The sequence below is a fragment of the Lynx canadensis genome, chromosome D3, assembly GCF_007474595.2.
Source record: "Lynx canadensis isolate LIC74 chromosome D3, mLynCan4.pri.v2, whole genome shotgun sequence".
In the NCBI taxonomy this organism is placed as follows: domain Eukaryota; kingdom Metazoa; phylum Chordata; class Mammalia; order Carnivora; family Felidae; genus Lynx; species Lynx canadensis.
This window is the reverse complement of record NC_044314.2, coordinates 80,402,507-80,422,275: the sequence shown is the minus strand read 5'-3', so window position 1 is coordinate 80,422,275 and position 19,769 is coordinate 80,402,507. Positions and strand designations below refer to the sequence as shown.

Here is a 19,769-nt window from a genome sequence, read left to right as displayed (position 1 = left end):
GGAAGAAATAAAGTAAGCAGAGGAGGGGGGCCCTGGAAGGCATGATACCACCCCTCCCCCACACCCCCAGGAGTAAATGTTAATGTTACTGCAACATTGCAGAAGCTAACTACAGTGTGCGTGCTCCATGCCAAGCACGGGTCCTACTCTGTTTACATCCATCCATTCATTCATTCCAATGGTATTTTTTTTCACTACTTACTCTGTGCCAGGCCTTGTACTATATAGTTCCTAGGGATTCAGCAGTGAAACAGGCACAATATCCACTTTCAACGTACTTATGTAAACAAGATGCTGAAATAAAGCAGTATGTGAGGTGGAAAAAAAGAAAATGGAATGCTATGACAGGCACTGCTCTTTTAAATAGGGTGGTCAGGGAAGGCCTCAACTGAGAAGTTGATATTCATGCAAAGACTTGAAAGAAGCAGGGGAGTGTGCCATGCATACATCTGGAGAAGAGTATTCCAGGCAAGGGAAATAGCATGTGCAAAGGCCCTGGGGTTGAAGCATGCTTGGCAAGCTCAAGGAGCAGCAAGGCAGGATGGCCAGAGCAGTGTGCGGGGCAGGGCCAGCTTCCCGGGTGTGCAGCCTGTGCAAAAGGGCCCCATGCTTGGTTTAATGCTCTGCTGCTACTGTCTTGAAATTCCTAGTGATTTTTTAACAAGAGGCACCACATTTTCACTTCCCACTGGGCATTACAACTTATGTAGCCAGTCCTGGTGGTAGGAGATACAGTCAGAGAGGCCTCTCCTCTCTGTCCCAGCCCCAGGCCTACATTCTGGCCTCCTCCCATCCTGACTCAGAGCCAGGAGAGAGACCTTAAAATAAGGTTATCTGCACATTTCATCCTGACACTGTCCTTGTGACGGTGGGAACGATTTCTTCCCTGTATTAATTTCCGATTGCTACTGTAACAAATGTAAGCCAATTGAGTGGCTTAAAACAAATTATCTTACGGTTCTGGAGATTACAAATCCAAAATCAGCCTCATGGGGCTAAACTGAAGTCCAAGTGTCCACAGGGCAGCTCCTTCTGGAGGCTCCAGTGGAGAATGTTTCCTTGCTTTTTCCAGCTTGTAGAGGCTGCCTGCATTCCTTGGCTTTGACTCCCTTCCTCTACTTTCAAAGCACATCTGTCCAACCTCTGCTCCCTTCACTCTGACCCTCCCACCTCCCTCTGACAAGGACTTTTGTGATTACATTGTCCCCCATAATCCAGAATAATCTCCCCATCTCAGAATCCTTCACTTGGTCACATCTACTCAGACATAATCCAGAATAATTTCCCCAGCTGTGAATCCTTCACTTAATCACATCTACACAGTTATTTTGCCTTGCAAGTTAACATGGGCTCCAGGGATTGAGATGTGGACATCTTTGGGGGAGCAGTATTCGGCCTCATCCCCCCCCGCCCCCCCCCCCCACACACACATACTTTGCAGATGAGAAAACCAAGTCTCAGAGAGGTGATGTCGCCTTTGGGCAAAGACACCTCCCAGCAAAAGGACAGACCTGCCATTGGGGCCCATGTCCATCTAGTTCTAAGTCATGGGCTCCAGACCACCAGGAAGGAGGCACCTTCTGCTTATCTCTGCTTGTCTCTCTTCCTTCCACCTGACCCCCAGGAGGGAGACAGGCTTGGGCAGTTGTAACCCAGAGCGTTTGCACCTAAGACTGTAGCTGACATGAGGACAGATAAGGACATCCATCCACCTGGGACCGGGACAGAAGGAAGAATCCGCCTTTCTGCAGCTAACAGGGTCCCAGGCCACTTCAGGCTTAATCATCAACATCTTATAATTGGGCCTCTCTTGGGTCCCAGGGAGCAGGGCCCTGTTTGTAAGGAAGCTCCTGATGTGCACGTTGCTGGGACACGTAGCCTGAGCCCTTTCCTGTTCATGGGGCCAAAGCTCTTAAATCAGGGGAACCACAGCCAATGAAATTGGGTGCCTGCCTGTTGCTGTTGAGGGGCAGAGTTCTCCTCCCAGGCTAGTGACTCCTGTGGGGCCACAGCCAGGCCCTAAGGACTCTGTGTGCTGGCCCCTGGGGCAACAGCACCAGAGACCTATCCCAGCCCTTGGCATGCTTTCTGGCCTCCTCCTCATCCTGGGCATAGAAGCCAGAAGAGGAGAGGGGACCTTTGTAGGAAATCGGGGGTGTGAGGGAGAAGATGACACGTTTTAACCAGCTCTGGTCCTTAATATCGAGTGTCCAGTTATCAGAGGGCAGGATGTGGTGGTGGATAAGGGCATCCGTGCTGACATCAGACAGACTTGGATTCAGATTCCACATCTGCCACTTATTAGATCTGTGATCTTAGGCAAAATGGTGAACTTCTTTGAAACTGAGCCTCGGTTTCCCTGTCTACAAATTGAGGGTACTAATTTGCCCCCTGGCTCATGAGATTGTTACAGGCAGTTTAAAATTGTGGGCAAATTTTCTGCCTGTGACTTTCTTTAAATAACCCATACAAGGTATAAAAAATAATAACAAATAACCATGTTTAAAACGTAGAAAATGGATAGCACCTTGGAAACTCCCTGTGCATACGTCCTGGCTTCCATCCATCTCCCTCGCTCCCTTTACTCACAAGAAACAAGTGAGTTTTGCTGTTACCCCTCCCTCATTGTCCTTCCATCTGCTTTTTTGTCTCCTTTCTTGCTGAGCTATTAAAGAGCAGAGCAGGCATAAGCGTGTATAACCCTATTGCCTTCCATACCTAACTTCCTACCAATTCCTCCTCTGCTCTCTCTTGTTACCAAGCAAGGACGCTGCTGCTTGGGAGACCTGAACATCAAGTTTGTCGACGCCGTAATAAACTTAGAATTAAAAGGCTCTGATGAGCACCAGAGGAACAGTGCAGAAAGTACTTGTAACCAAGAACCTTGGACTTCCTAGAAAGAACGCAGGAAGACCAAACTTTATACTCAGACAGACCTGGGTTTGAATATCAGCACTGCCCACCAGCTTGAGCCACCAATTCTTTGAGTTCAGTCCAGGAATATGAAGTATCTACTGTATGACAGGCCGTGAACCAAACAGACAGGATCCCTGCTTTTATTTAGTTGGGAGATCACCATTAAACAAGCATGCAGCCATAACACTGCAAATTGTGGTAAGCACTAGGCAGAGAATAAAACAATTCATGGAGGACCCATTTAGGGAAATGGGAAGGGCATTCTCTGCGCAAATCGTACTGGAACTGAAACTTGTACTTCCTAGTAATCGGACTTTGGTTAAAATAAATTCAGTTTTCCCATCTGCAAAATGGAGCTGGAAATTGCCCCCTCACAGCGCTGCCCTTGGTAATAGGCTCTGAGTCCATCCATGTCAGGCTCAGTACAGGGGCTCAGGGTCATTTGCCTTTCTCCCTGTCTGCCATGGCATTGTATGTTGCCGAGGTCTGTTAGTGAGCAGTTTGTGATGGAGAATCTACTGCTGGGAAGTGAACTGTGAAGCTTTCTAAGGGTCTCGTCGGCCCCTCCGTGTTTGATGGCTGGCCCTGGGGGTGGGAGAGAGGAGAGAAGGTATATTGTCCACTGTCAACAGGAAGTCTTCGTCTTTTTTCTGGAGAAAGTGGTGTGGTGGAGTAATACAAAGGCAGCGCTGCTGAATCACATCCCAGCTCTGCAGCCTGCCATTCCACCTCTCTGAGCCCCCTCTACTCATCTAACGAGTCCTATAACACTTCTCCAGTGGGTTTGTCACGTGGAATAGTGAGCTTTAATATAAAGTGTCCAAGTACTTCGTGGGGTACCCAGCAAGCGTGGCCTTTACCATTCATTGTTCCCACCCCACCAGAGCGGGAACTAGGACAAAGGTGCAGAGAAGGAGAGGCAAAACACCATCCTGGTTCAGGTCCTTGCTCCGCCCTTTCCTAGCTGGGGAACCTTGGGACAGGTCCCTTAGCCGACTGAGCCTCAATTCCCGGGTAAGACCGAGCTAAGAACAGCACTTCCCTCCCTGGGCGCTGTGAAATGACTCAGGCAGGTTGCCTGGCACCGCTCTTGACCCCAAGTCCAGGGGAGCTGGTGCGGTCACTCCCTGCTGGTACTCGGGGGTTGCGAAGACGCGCGAAAGAATGGAAAAGGCGGCTTTGCCCTTCGCAAATAGCGACGTCCTTTGTCCACAGAGGTCGGAGAGCGGCCGGTTCTGGAGTCGGTACCCGCGCGGGGCGCGCGGAGGCCCCGGCCCGGAGCCGGCGGCGCGCAGACCCGGGCGGCCGGGGGCGCGGGGCTGTGACCTCATCGGCCGGCGCCGTCCCGCGGGGCCATGAGATCATGAGATGTCGGCGCTCGCCGAGGAGTCGATTTGTTGGGAGCGCGGGGACAGCCGGTCGCCCGCCGCGGTGATCTCATCCGGGCCCCGGGGAGGAGGAGGTAGGCGGCCCGGCCAGCCCGCTCCGCCCGGAGGGGGATTAATGGCTGCCGCCGGCCGGTGACGTCACCGGCAGCGCCCGTTGCCGGGTAACTCGCGGCCTCTGGCCCCGCCCCCCACCTGCCGCGCTCTCAGCCTCAATCCGTCCTGGCTCGCTCCTCTCTTTGCTTTTTTCTTTCTTTCTTCTTTTTTTTTTTTTTTTTTTTTTTTTGTATTGAGGCACAACTTACATACTGTAAAGTGATCTAATTATAAGTTTACAGCCTCGATGAATTTTTACATATTTATGTATCTATATGTAAAATATGTATATGTATGTCCATATGTTTCCAGATCTCAGCGCTCCTAAATAGAAATGTAATGCAAGCCACATAGATAGCTTCACATTTCTTGGTAGTCACAATAAACAAGTAAAAAGGGAGCAGGTGACATTACTTCTAATAATATACTTTATTTATCCCAGTATCTCCAAAGAATTAGTATTTCAACAGGGAGTCAGTGCAAAAACTTTAATGAGCTGTTTTATTTACCTTTTTGCTGTTTTTTTCCTAAGACTTTGAAAATCTGTGTATATTATACTTGCAGTACATCTCCATTCGGATCTAGCCACATTTAAAAATGCTCAGTAGCCACATGTGACGACTGGCTACTATATTGGGCAGCACAGGTATAAAACATTGCCAGCACCCAGAAGCCTCTTTCATTCCTCCTTTTCTGGTCAGTACCCCTACCAAGGTACCCATCATTCTGACTTATCACCCCTGTTCGGTTCTCTTCCCCCACACAGACCTCCTATCTTTTCTTTCTCTCTCCCCACACTTCATTTTAACTCCTAGGGTCAGAGCGCTATCTAATGGATAGTGGGACTGGATTGGGGCCCCAGCTCTCCCGTATCTATAGCACTTGGACAACCTGCTGTCTTTTTGAGCCCGTGTTTCCTCACCTCTTAACCGTGGCTCATCATAGCGGGGTCCTTCTCCGAGTTTGAGGGCAGCACGCAGGTACTAAGTGTTCCACAGAGAGATTTTTATCACCCCACTGTGAGCCAGCCCTAGTTCTCTTTCTGCTGGTTTCTTTTCTCTTCCCTCTTGTCATTCTTCCTGTAGCTTAGTCTTCCACAGTCTGTTCCTCCCTCCCATGCCTCTGTTGAGCTTTCTCATCCGAGAAATGGGAATGGATCATAACTAGCCACCAGGGGAGCAGTGGATGTGCAATTCCTGGCCCATGGCAAGTGCTTGATAATAAGATTACTTTCTTCTCCTTGCCCCTCCTCCTCGCCTCCTCGCCTCCTCGCTCCTCGCGTGGTCTCTGGGGCCTGGGTGTCCTTTTTCTTCTGTCTCTCCTCTTTTCTTCTGCCCTCGTTCCCTCTTCCCTGCCTGCACTCGCCTCTATCCTTCCTTCTGCCCCCAGTCCTGTCAACACTTCTTTCTCCCACCACTCACGGCCACGCTGTTAGAAGTCAGTTTCCAAGCTCTTCCCCACCCGCAGCCTTCTCAAGATGGAGAAGACTGGGCGCGCCCACCCCTCGGCTGATGGCACCGCACTTCAGAGGTCGCTGTTCCTCTGTTTTGCCCTGAAGGGCTCCGCGGTCCCCGAGCAGCCTGCCATCATAACAGACCGCAGGCCTCCTTCCCAGGAAAACAAGTCTTTGTTTTCAGCCCCTCGCGCCGGCCCAGCCCGCCCGTTTCGGCGCAGGGAGTGCGACCCGTCCAGGTGGCGATCAGATGCTAACCAGCAGTGCAGGCGAGCAAAGCAATGCGGCAAAACCGCAGGGGAGGCTGAGGGGACCTTTTGCTGTTGCCCGGGCCCCTATGGCCCTGGAGGCTGGTTGCAGTTCCCGCTTATTTCCCCCCCACGGGAAAGGAGGGCTTTGCAAGGAGGACCCCGTGTGGCTCTGTGCTAGTTTGGGGGAAGCTCTCTGGCCTCTTTTTCCCCGAGGCCCTTTTCCTGTTTGGGGAGTCTCCTAGCCCTCTCCCTGCGGTTCAGAGGGGGCCGTGGGTCCCGGCGCCCCGCCCACCTTGACCATGTGACCGGGCCCGGCCAATCATAGAAACCTGTGGCCTCCTTTGGGCTCTGAACTTAGTTCCAAGGATGGAGGCTTCCCTTTCATTTTGGTGAATGGGCCCAGAGAGAAACAGGTCTCTCTTCATGTTGGAGTTGAAGCTGTAAGCATGTTGTCTTGGGGCTGCCACTGGTCATCTCTCCTACCAGATATAGTTGAATCCAGCACTTTCTACCCGTGTCACCTGGGGCTGGTTACCTATCCTCTCTAGGCCTCAGTTGGCTCATCTGTAAAGTGGGAGCATTAATAGCACCTCCCTCAAAGTGTTGCGTACAGAGTGATGCCTAGTACATAGTAAGAACTAAGAAATAGTAATAATTACAATCATCGTCATCACCACCTGGAGAGGGCCTGTCCTTGGCAGGAATGCATGAAGCTACACACAAGAGCAGCAGAGACAAGCCGAGAGATTTGGGAAAGAGGAGGAGAGATGGAAAGAACCATAGAAATAGAGATCTTACACCACTCTGTTGGCACTCCTGGACCCAGCTGTACTGGCACCAGAAGCACCCCTGCCTTCGCAATTTTGTGACCCAGTACATCACGATCTTTCTACAACCTGCTTCAAGTTAGCTTTGTCACTTATGGCTGAAAGTGACACTATAATAGAGACTCTTATACCAGTAGTTCTTGTAACAGTGTTTAGCAGTGTGGATGTTAGAGGTGGGTTAACACCCCCATCACACAAAACAACACTGATGCCCAGAGAAGAATAATTTGCCCAAAGCCACACAGCTTACAAAGGATGCACCCCCAGCCATCTGACTTCACACTTGGCCCTTTTAACACCATTTTACATTACAAATGGTTACATATGAAGATCGGTTCTTTTCCATCCTGCCTGCCTCACTTACTGTCATCCTATTTAATCAGGCTTAGTTAACTCATTTTATCTGAAAGATGTTTTACACCCGCCACACTGCTAGCAGGGGCAGTGGTGCACCCATGGGCCAGGCACTGGACTCAATGCTTTGCTTGCATTAGCTCGTTTATCCTCCCACAACCCTCGGAGGTATGTATTACCTTTAGCCCCATTTTACCACGAGAAGACTAAGGCATAGAAGGCTGAAGTGACTTCCTAAGTCAGTCGGTAAGAGACAGTCAGAATTCAAACCAGGTCATCGGACTCTAACATCTTCACCACTGTACTCGCTCAGACTCCAGGGCCTTACAAGCTTGGAGGAGGCAGAGCTGGGACCCCCCACCTGTTACCATAGTCCTCCTTTCCTTCTTTCTGCGCTGCGCGTCTTTCCCACGTGTGCTCAGTCCAGCGGTCACTGGACAGCCCCCCTTCCTCCTAGCCTCATCATCTTGTAAACCCCTCCATGTACGCAGAACCTCAGTTCCTAGCACCTTCAGCATTAGGGTTCTCTATGAGCTGAGCCACCCCTGTGAAAAACCTAGCTATTTGGACCACAGACATTTAGCCCACCCATTCACTTGTTCGTTCGTTCATTCATTCATTCATTCATTCATTCATGCATTCAACAAACATTCGTTGATCACCTCCTAGATGCCAAGGCCTTTGTATTAGTTAGAATTGGAATAAGCTAATAACAGCAAAGAACTCAAAATAACAGTGGCTTAAATGTAAAAAGAGTGTACTTCTTTCTCATGTGAAGCCCAAAAGCAAGCAACCCGAACTGGGTAATGTGACACCTTCCAGCTCACTGCTTCACTAATCCTAGGGTGCGGGACTTCTCATGGTCCAAAATGGCAGCTAGAACACGAGCCATCACGTCCAAGTTCCAGACAGCAGGATGGAGGAAAGGGGGAAGAATACAGTGAAAGGTTCTCTGAAGTCACATGACACGTATCCTGTATCTTAGCGACCAAAGTGGCATCTAGATGCAAAGGAAGCTGGGAGGTACAGTCTTTGTTCAAGGTAGTTGTGCCTCCAGTTACAAATTTGAGGACTCTAGGACTAAGGAAGTAGGTGAGAAAGGATAGGGTGACAGCCAGACACTAGAGACCCACCCTGACAAGGAGTAGGGGAAAGATGCTAAACAAGCTAGGGTTCTCTACACTCACGAAGCTCACAGCCTACTCCAAGAAACACGTAATAGTCAGTGACTGAACACTCACTCTGTGCCAGGTGCTTCTCAGGGGTTTTCAAATGTTTTAGACTCGGGTCCTCTTGACACTTTTTAAAAAAAGTATTAAGGACCCTAAGCAACTTCTGTTTGCATGAGTTACAGCTATCCACATTCACTGTCCTAGAAATTAAAACTGTGACCTTTTGGGGGGCATCTGGCTTGCTCAGTCAGAGGAGCATGTGACTCTCGATCTCGGGGTGGTGAGTTCGAGCCCCCCATGGGGTGTAGAGATTACTTAAACTTTTTTTTTTAATGTTTATTCATTTTTGAAAGACAGAGACAGAGCACAAGCAGGGGTGGAGAGGAGAGAGAGGGGGACACAGAATCTGAAGCAGGCTCCAGGCTCTGAGCTGTCGGCACAGAGCCTGACGTGGGGCTCGAACTCACCGACTGTGAGATCGTGACCTGAGCCAAAGTCAGACGCTTAACCGACTGAACCACCCAGGTGCCCCCCCCTTTTTTTTTTAAGAGAGAGAGAGTGTGTGTATGTTTGTGTGCAAGCAGAGGAGGGGGCAGAGGAAGAGAGAGAATCTCAAGCAGACTCCACGCCCAGTGCGGAGCCCGACTTAGGCTTGATCCCACGACCCTGGGATCATGACCTGAGCCAAAACCAAAGAGTCGGATGCTTAACTGACTGAGCCACCCAGGTACCCGGCTCCTGGCATTTTCTTATTTGTTGTAAATCACGTGTCATGAGCCTTAGGAAAAACCCCATTGCACACCTGGTAGAGAGCCACAAAAGTGTCAAATAATGTGTCAGTACTATTATGAAGATGGTTTTGACTTCACAGACCACCCCCACCGGACCCAAAGCAGAAAAGATTCTGCGTCAGGAGTTCTGTCAGGGCTCGCCAGGGACAGCTGGTATCCGGCTGGTGTCTGCTGGGGCCAGACCATCCAAGATGGCTTCTTCACTCCCAGGTGTGATGCCTCAGCTGCAGTGGCTGGAATGATCCGCCCAGGGTCCTGCACCCAAGACCTGAGTTCTCACTGTTAGCTGGGTTCCTTGCTTCTTGCTCCTACCTGTAGTCTCAGAGCCTCTCCCTCTTTGTAGGACCTCTTCACATAAATCTCTCCTTGTAGCTTGGGTGTCTCACAACACTTGACTGCAAGAGGAAGGCCACGAAGCAGTGGCCTTATCTACCTCTTATCTCCATAAGATCCAGACAGCACTTCACCTCATTCGAGCGTCCCTTAGTTCTTTTGAACCTGACATTTCTCCTCTCCAAAAGAAGTTGGCGTTAATAATGCCCCTAGCCTCAGATGATCATGAAATTCGTTACTAGCTCTGACCACACACGGAGCCCTTCCTGGGAACCTGTATGTTAGGATTATTTGCTGGTGTAATTCTCACAATCACCTTGGTGTGTTGGAGCCAGGTTGCACTGGCTTCTGAGAGCCAATGGTTAAATTTTCAGGAAACTTGCGAGCAGTTGTTAAACCCTTGGTAGCTTGAATTGGCCTTGTGGGAGTATTTACACCACAGAAATTGACAAACACACAAATCAGGGCCTTATTTTGTTGTTTATAGAGACCTGGTTTGCCCGCACACCACTGCATGTATGCGTGTGTGTGTGTGTGTGTGTGTGTGTGTGTGTGTGTGTGTTTATTCAACCCCATTTACAGATGAAGAAACTGAGGCTCAGAGAGGTTAAATTACTGTCTAAAATCAATTTAGTAGGTGGCAGACCTGACCTTGGAGCCCCAGATCCCATTCCCTTAACTGCTGTGCTGTCCTTGCTCCTGCAGATGAGACAAGGGTGAATGAAACACAGTCATAAACAGGCAAAGCTGTGGAAATCAATATTCGTTATGAATTTTGATGCAGAAAAAAAAACCTTTCATCCCTGTCTACCCCTTCTTTATACGTTAACGCTGCTAACGACTATCTGATTATGTCTCCCCTCCCTCCTCACCCCCAAAGTTCTTCAAATCCTCTCCCCCACCCAGGTGCTTTCTCAAAAATCCTTTTCTCTGTTCATTTCTTATGCTTCTCAGCAGCCCGCTCTCCTGCATTTACCAGCTCCCCCTCCAGAGTCAGCCTCTGTTGTTTCCTTGTTTCCCATTTCACTTTGTGTCCCCCCCAACCCCCACCCATCCTAGCAGTAACGAAGCCAGCACAGAATCCGCCTTCCCGTCTCCACCGCTCCCGCCCCCCTTTATCAGAATCCCAGCAGAGAAGTCTGCTCCCATTCTCGCTCGTTCTCCCTCATGGGTGGCAGGGGGGCCAGACGGCTCACAATCTGATCGCGTTCCTCGTTCCCTGACACCCCAGAGAAACCACACATTCCATTTGGTGGTCGTCAGAAATAACATGCTTAAGAAACCTGGAATTACAAAGCTGCTTAATTAGAGAGAGATGGTTTCACTGGGATATGCCCGGTTTTCCCCGGTGGTTGTATCTCCTTCTCCAAGTGGCCCGCCCCCCAGCAGCTAATTGCTACCTTGGGCATGGGTGCCACACAGGCACTCAGTCTCTTTATTTTCTTTTCTGTGACATCGGTGCTCGCCTCTGAACAGAAGTTCTGTCTTCCATCTCTCCTTCTCCATCAGTAAACCCAAGAAGCTGACGTGAGTAATAAGGGTGGAATCTCGAGCTTCAGAAAGGTCCCCAGCTATTAAGCAAGCATCTACTATGTGTTAGATGCCAGGAACACGACCTCCGGGAGCCAAATCATCTCTGTGCTTAGAGACAGACACCAACTTAGTTTCTTGGATATCGTGAGAAGTGCTCAGAAAGGAGTGATTTGGTGGGTGTAACAGGAGTACCTGATTTAACGGAGGACTCAGGGAAGTCTTTCCATAGCACGTGACAGCTGACCTGGAAGATGAACAGGTGTGAGCTCACTCCCTAAAGAGTAGAGGACAGTACTCCATCTGCAGGGGAAGAGCACGGTCTACATCGTAAAGGAACGGAAGGAAGGGCCAAGAAGCTGGTGTCTGAGAATGCTGTGAAATTCCGGGGATGTGTTAGAGTCCCTGCCATGGTTTGACTTATCTGGCTTCTGACAATTTATTATTTTTATTTTCTTAAGTTTATTTATTTCTTTTGGAGGATAGGGAAGAGCAGAGGGAGAGAGAGAGAGAGAGAGAGAGAGAGAGAGAGAGAGAGAGAATCTCAAGCAGGCTCTGTGCTGTCAGCAGCGGAGCCCAACACGGGGCTCGATCTCCCGAATCGAGAAATCATGACCTGAGCTGAAATCAAGAGTGGGATGCTTCACTGACTGAGCCGCCCAGGTGCCCCCTGGGTTCTGACAGTTTTAGACCGGGGTCGGGAAGCCACAGGCCACCGGTCACATGTACCCTGACACCTGTTTTCATTAATAAAAGTGTTCTTGGAACACACTCATGCCTGTGTGTTTACCTATTGTCTATAGCTGATTTTGTGCTACAAAAGCAGAGGGGAATAGTTGTGACAGAGACCGTATGACCTGCAAAGCCAAAGTATTCACAGTCTGGGCCTTTGCGGAAAAATGTTGTCAACCTCTGATCCAGACCCACTCGTGGGCAAGTGGGAAGCTTGGGGATCTGGACCAGGGAACCAGCCCGTGGCTAACAGAGCCTGAGAATTGGAGACCCAAAGACGATGACCAAAGCTGAATAAAAGCAGTAGTAAGAAGGTGGTGGGTGACCGGGCCTGACCCCAGGCTGTCTGGCTTCCAACGCAGCATTCTTAACCACCGAGCCAGGCTGGTTGTGCAAGATTTGCCAGAGAGGAGACAGCAGAGCCTGTCCCCAGAGTCAGCCCGATGCCGTCCTGCGGGGTTTTCCAGAGACACAGGGACACAGGACCTTTCATGAGGTGGCTGTGTCCTCACTCACTGTGAGGCCAGGCCGACAGAGCAGGAGGCTGCCCACAGAGATGGCACAGGGTGGGGGCGGGGGGGGGCACTGACTGTCCCTTCTGTCACCTTGGGGCTTCTGGAACACCTGTCTTCCCTCATCCTCCTCACATTTCCTTCATCATCCTGCTTCTTATTCAATAAACCGTGCTTTTCAAACTTTATGTGCACAGAAATCACCTGGGAGACTGAAAACGGAGATTGTGTCCCAGCAGGTCTGGGGTGAGGTCTGCGATTCTGCATTTCTAACAAGCTCCCAGATTGTGGTGACGCTGTCCGTTGAGGGACTACAAGCCTTGGGTAGCAAGGCTTTCAAGATCAGCTTAAGTGAACTTTTTTTTTTTAATGTTTATTTATTTTTGAGAGAGAGAGAGCAGGGGAGGAGCAGAGAGAGAGAGAGAAAGGGAGACACAGAATCTGAAGCAGGCTCCAGGCTCTGAGCTGTCAGCACAGAGCCCAACGCGGGGCTCAGACCCACAATGGTGAGATCATGACCTGAGCTGAAGTCAGACACTTAACCAGCTGAGCCACCCAGGCGCCCCATGATCAGCTTAAATGATAGCTTCTCTTAGAAGACTTGCCTAATCACATCTCTACACCCACTCCCACCCCCATACCTCGATTCTGGGGCACCTTCATGGTCAGCTCTAGCAAACTTGTACCACACTATATTATAATAATTTGCCTAGTGTCTGTCTTACTCATTAGGTAGTGAGCTCCCTGAGGACAGGGACAAGGTCTTAGTCATCTTAATATCACCAGAGCCTAGTGCTGTGTCTAGTACATAGTGGGTGTCCAGTAATGGAAGGTGGGGGGAAGGAATTGGTGGATGGAAGGGAAAGAAGGAGGGAAGGAAGGGAGAAAGGAAAGATAGGTGGATACATCAATGGATGCATGGATTGGAGAGAAGGAGGAGAGGGCGAAAGGAAAGGACAATTCTCTGCAGGTTCACTGAATTCGAGGAGGAGTGACAAGAGCAAATTAAGGTTAGATGTTGGCAGAGACTGGAGTGTTGACCCAGAATGAGATGGAACATGGAGTAGTTGAGAGACCCTGGGTGAGAGCAGTTAGATGCAATGAGGGAAGCATAGGGCAGCTGAGGTTGAGGTGGTGCAGGAAAACAAAGCTCAGACATGCATGGGTATTCAGCAGAGCCTGGGGGCTGCTGTCAGGACATGGGCAGAGCCTGAGTAGCCCTAGCCATCCACCGAGCTGTCCCATTGTTCCCTCTTCCACCATGCCATTGGCATGTAAAACAAACATGGTGGCCATCCCCCACATCTCTGCTCCCCAGTCACCTCTGCCTTCCTAAAGGCTACAGAGGGAACCAACATTCTCCAGAAGGGAATATATCCATGGGTCAGGGGCTGGTGGGAGTCTAGAGGGGATAGAGGACCCTCACAACAAGGACTCAGCCAAACAGTCACAAAGGTCAGGCATTGGGATGAATGGACAATTGGATGCCCTTCCCTGGTCCTTAGCAGATGTGGGCACATCTGCTTCAAGAGGTCCCCTTCCTAGGCCCAACAAGATGGAATTTAGCAAGATAGATATAAAGTTTCTGCCCTCATCTCAGACATCATCCATTTGATGGATACGCAACATCTTTTTGTAACCTTTTTACCCCTCCAATGTAAACATATCATATGCTCAATATGAAAAAAAAAATGGAAAAAACAGGAAAACACAAAGGAAACAAGTGTTTCTTCATTCTGTATCCTTTCCACTCGGGACTATAATGTGAACATTTCCTTGAGTGAATAGATAGTCTTCACCAGGATGACTTTTTACCTTTTAATTTTGAAAGTTTAGACTTACCAGTTGTACTTACAAAATAGTACTGAGAGTTCCCACATACCCTTCACCCAGCTCCCCCTAATGTTAACATCTAGTGCAACCACAGTACAATTAGCAAAGCCAAGAAATTGACATCATTGCCATCACTATTAACTGAACTACAAATCTTATCAGATTTTGCCAGTTTGTCTCACTAGTAACATTTTCGCTGTCTAGGATTAGTGAATCCAAGATCCCACTTTGCATCCATCTGTCATATCTCCTTAATCCTCTCCAATCTGACAATGCCTTGATCTTATCTTTGTCTTTTGTGACCTTGGGGCTTTTGAAGAGTGCCGGACATTTCTTTTTATAGAATGCCACTTGATTTGGAGCACCAGGGTGGCTTAGTCGGTTAAGCATCCAACTGTTGACTTTGGCTCAGGTCATGTTCTCACAGTTGATGAGACTGAGCCCCCACCCCCAACCCCACCCCTCCTGTCGGGCTCTGCGCTGACAGTGTGGAGCCTGCTTGGGATTCTCTCATCTCTCTCTCTCTGTCTCTCTCTCTCTCTGTCTCTCTCTCTCTCTGACCCTCCCCTGCTCATGCTCGCTCACTCTTGCTCTCTCTTTCTCAAAAATAAATTAATTAATTTAAAACAATAATAATTAGGGGCGCCTGGGTGGCCCAGTCGGTGAAGCGTCCAACTTCGGCTCAGATCATGATCTCACGGTCCGTGAGTTCGAGCCCCACGTCAGGCTCTGTGCTGACAGCTCAGAGCCTGGAGCCTGCTTTGGATTCTGTGTCTCCCTGTCTCTCTCTCTGCCCCGCCCCCTGTTCATGCTCTGTCTCTCTGCCTCAAAAATAAATAAACATTTTTAAAAATTTTTAAACAATAATAATTAGAAGAAAAAAAAGAATGCCCCTCAATTTGGATGTGTTGCTTGTAAGTTCATGACTCCACTGAGGTTTTATAAATTGTTGCAGAATAAACACAAAAGCGATACTATGTTCTTCTCAGTGCCTCACAGCTGGGGTCCAGCCTGTCCATATAACTAACTTACTGCTGCTGGAGTAAACCTTGATCACTTGGGGTATTATGTGCTGGGTTTCTTCATGGTAAAGTTGCTCTTTTTCAGGATAATGTTTGAAAGGCGGTTCAGCTTTCCATTATAGATCTCTCTCATAACCAGACTCTCTCACGGTGCATTTAGTTTGTTACTTGTCTCTGTTTGTACTGTTACAAAGAACCAAAGACAGCTGCAGCACCTGTTCCTGCTGGCACATCTCAACACACATCCCTGATTATTTTGTTACAATAAATTCCTAAAACTAGGATCACTGGAGCAAATACTATTCACCTTTTTAAGGCTATGCATGCCTGGGGCAGGGTTGGTTGCTTCTTTCTATGTTTATTTGTTTTAATCAGCTTTACTGAGGTGTAATTTAAATACAAAACATGCAGATTTGAAGCATATATTTCAGTGAGTTTTGGCAAGCACATACACTTGTGTAATCACCCTCCCAATTGCAATGCAAAACAGCTCTATCTGCTCCCCCAAATTCCTAGATGCCCCTTGCAGACCCCTCCTCCTCACCCCAGGCAGCCCCTGATCTGATTTCTGTCACTGCAGGTTAGTGTTAACCTGTTCCAGGATTTCATAGAAATGAGAATTGGACAGTATATTTTCTCTTATCAACAGTCTCTTTCGACTGGACCTAATGCACGTGGGATTCATCCACACTGTTGTGTATATCAGTCATTTAGTCATGTTTATTGCTGAGTGGCATTCTATCGTACAGATATACCACAATTTGTTTATCCATTCTTCCACTGATGGGCATTTGGGCTGTTTCCAGTTTGGGGGTATTATGAATAGAGCTGCTGTATGAACATTTGCGTACAAGCAGATGCATATTTTCATTTCTCTCGGGTGCATACCTGGAAGCGGAGTTGCTGGGTCATAAGTAGGTGTGTGTTTAACTTTATTATCCCCAGCAGGGTGGGGTTATTTTCATCTCATTTCATAGTACAGGCCACAGAAAGCTTGAGGGACTTGTCCAAGGGCAGAGGGAAGAAGGGAAATAGAATTTGAGGAGTACTGCTCTGTGCCAGGCACAGTGCTAGGCGCTTTTCCCATTTCTCTCCGGGAACCTTCAGAGCCACCCTGTAAGATAGGAGTTGTGGTTCCCGTTCTGTTGATAAGGAAGCTGGGGCTCCCGAACTGGCAGTGACGTAAACTTCAAACCCAGCCCCGTCTGAATCCCAAGTGTCTCTTCTTTGCCCAGAAGCCATCCTGCCTCCTTGAGGACGGTATGTGGTGGAGTTGGAATGAGAACACCCATCCTCCTCCACCTCTAGACCCGCCCTTACCTGCCTCCTGTGGTCCATCCTGCCCGTGCCCCTGAGGGCAGGCACCCGAGTCCGCCCTCGAGACAAGGGCGATCTGTGTGCAGGGCCAGGGACTGTGCCCCCAAAGCCACAGCAGGCACAAGGGAGTGACCCACACTGCAACCCCCAAGAGGAGTGTCCAGTTTCTCCCTCCATGAAATGCAGTCCTCAGAGCTTTGGTCCTCGGGGCTGGTGGGCAGTGGGTGAGGCCGGCGGGCAGGGGCCACGTCTCCCCGGCCATATCGCAAACCCATTAGGAGCCAGTCTGAGTGCTTTCCAAAGCTGATTAATGGCCTGCTTGTGACCTGGAACGTCATTACTGCCCAGGCTGGGGGACCCCCGGCTGCCTCCTTTGGGTCTTTACAGCTAATAATAATTGATGCTTTCTGTGCGGTTGCAGGGAAAGTTCTATCTGGTCATCGAGGAGTTGAGCCAGCTGTTCCGATCACTTGTCCCCATCCAGCTGTGGTACAAATACATCATGGGGGATGACTCTTCCAACAGCTACTTCCTAGGAGGGGTCCTGATTGTTCTCTACAGCCTCTGCAAGGTGAGGTGGGCCCGAGGGGCTGGAGGGCTGGCCCGAAGAGGATTCATGCATTTGCTGGGTTTTGGGGGGGGGGGGCGGCAAGTGGGGAGCTTGGCATCTTTTTTTTCTTTTAATGGAGGTGAAATTCACACAACACAAAATTAACCACTAACCATCTTACGGGTTGCAGTGACACTGAGCCGCTTCACAGGGCTATGCCCCCTCCACGTCTAGTTCTAAGACATTCTCATCACCCCCAAAAGAAACCCTATACCCATTAAGCCGTCCCTCCCGTTCCTGCCTGCTACCCTCCCCCAGCCGCTGGCAACCGGCAGTCTGCTCTCTGTCTCTGTGGACTCTCCTATTGTGGACACTTCATATAAATGGAATCCTACACTGTGTGGTCTTTCCGTGTCTGGCTCCTTTCACTTTAGCACCATGTGTCTGAGGTCCATCCACGTCGTAGCATATATCAATACTTCATTCCTTTTTGCGGTTAAATCCACCCTCATTTCTTGCCCATAAAGCTCACCGTGTGCTCTCCATTCACACATTTCCATTACGACTCCCGTGTTATGGGCGAGGAGATGGGGACTCAGAGAGCAGCAACTTGCTCGGCGTCCCTCAGCTACAGATCACGGAGTGCGGGTCGAAGCCAGGCAGTCGGCTTCCAAAGCCTGGACCTCTTACCCCAGATGCGCCCCCCAGACTTGTTTCCATTCTTCTTCAATCGCACACCCTCATGCCTACAGTCAGGATACAGGGCTTCTCTTCCCATCACGGGTACAAATCAGGTCTCCCTCCCCACCCCAGGCATAAAGACATCCTCCTCTTTCTTCTTCCTTCTCTGTTTCTGGCTCTAGAGAATCCTGGGGGAATCCACATGTTCTCCCCTCCCCTCTCCTCCCCTCCCCTTCCCTTCCCCCCAGCAGGACTAGCCAGGCAGTCCGTGCCCCATCAGCCACTGGGGACTTCTGTTGCCTGCCGATCCTGATCGACTGGCAGTGGCTGACTGGAGTGCTGGCTCAGAAGAAGAGTGCTGTGATCAATTAGCAATGCCTGTGCTGGGCTTGGCAGGGGGAAAAGGCAGTATGCCTGCCATGTATTCACTCTCCTGGTCCAGGAAGCAAGGGAAACTGTTGACGTAAGGCAGCAAGACGAATCCCAAGCAAAACTGGTAGAAATGAGGAGCTCCAAGTGGGACGGAGTGCCCTGGAAACGTCCACAGTCAAAGATGAGGGGTCAGTGGGGATGGTTCAGGAGTGGTGAGAGAGGTCCTGAACAACCCTTGGAGGCTTTTCAGCCATCACTCTGCTCTCTTTTCAGTCTTTCGACATCTGTGGCCGTGTGGGCGGAGTCAGGAAAGCCCTGAAGCTTCTCTGCACCTCTCAGGTGAGTTGACTTCAAATGGCCCCAACTGAAGACAAAGGAGCCACGAGCTGGAAACAGCTCACAGTGCTTCTGCGGGTGTCCGGTGAGGGTCCGCAGCTGAGTTTACCTCTGTCTCCTCCTTTAAACAGAATTACGGAGTCCGGGCCACTGGGCAGCAATGCACAGAAGCCGGCGATATCTGCGCCATCTGCCAGGCTGAGTTCCGGGAGCCTCTGGTCCTCATGTGCCAGGTAAGCAGGGCTGGGCGGAGCCATCGGGGACTGAGGCTGGGGGACCTCTGGGGCCCTGTCCCACGCAGAAGTCCCATGTGCCTCTCCCATGACCAAACCTCAGGGCTCTGAGATGGGTCTTTGGGAACAGTGTGGTCAAGGCTGGAGTCGGTCAGACCTGGGTTCAGACCTCAGGTCTGCCTCTTACGAGGTGGGTGGCCCTGGGCAGGTTACGTCACCTGTCTGAGCCTTGGTCTTATCAGCGAGTGTCAAAAATGAAAAATTCAGTATGGTGTAGCATCACAATGTCCTGAGTGAGAATCCCAGCCGCACTGCGGACCCTGTAGGGGGGATCACTCCGTCTCCCCCTGAGCCTTGGTTTTTCTCATTTATACAATGGGCATCATAATACCTACTTCATAGAGCTATTGTTAGGAATTAACGAGATCATCTGAGAAAGAGCTAAATTTGGATTGTTCGCCCATAAAAAAATCCTCTGGTTGTAATTACTATCATCGTTGCAATTACCATTACTGTTTGTTCTCATTTTGAATTGTGGGTCACCAACCCATAGCAACCCATGTTGAACTCCCTAAACATACCCCTGCTCCTCCTCCTGACATCAAGGGGCTAAGATGTCAATTCGGCAAGCGCATAGGAGTCAAAGTATCCTGTCAGGTACCAGAGAGGGGAGACAGAGGGCACACAGACCCTGTTCCCTCCTCTGGAAGCTCACGGTCCCCGTGGGGAGACAGACACATACATAAATAACTATGAAACAAGGCAGGCAGTGATAAGTGCTGTGTAAGAGAGATTCATGCAGCTTCCCGGGGGACCAGGACAGAGAGCAATGAGTTCTACCTCAGGAAAGCTTTTTGTGGGAGGCACAGCCTGCCCACTGGAAGAAATGGGAGCGTGGATGAACCCCCCCCTCCCTCCCCCCACTTCTGCAGCCACCAGGACCTTCCGGGGGTGAGAGGGTGGGAGGTGAAGGTTTTGGCATCAGCAGAATTCCTGATTATTTTGCTGTTTGGGGATGTTAGGAGGTTTTGTTTGGTTTTTTTTTTCCTTTCATTTTATTTATTTTTAAATGG

General features: G+C 49.8%; 1 protein-coding gene across 1 annotated transcript in view; it reads left to right on the top strand.

The window, feature by feature from the left end:
* The window catches only part of RNFT2 (ring finger protein, transmembrane 2), a 70,450-nt gene that overhangs the window by 38,716 nt on the left and 11,965 nt on the right, over nt 1–19,769 (top strand). Inside the window, exons 8-10 of the mRNA XM_030292215.1 lie at nt 16,946–17,095; nt 18,401–18,466; nt 18,595–18,696. Of these exons, the coding sequence (XP_030148075.1) occupies nt 16,946–17,095; nt 18,401–18,466; nt 18,595–18,696 (318 nt within the window). The remainder of the gene's footprint in view (nt 1–16,945; nt 17,096–18,400; nt 18,467–18,594; nt 18,697–19,769) is intronic.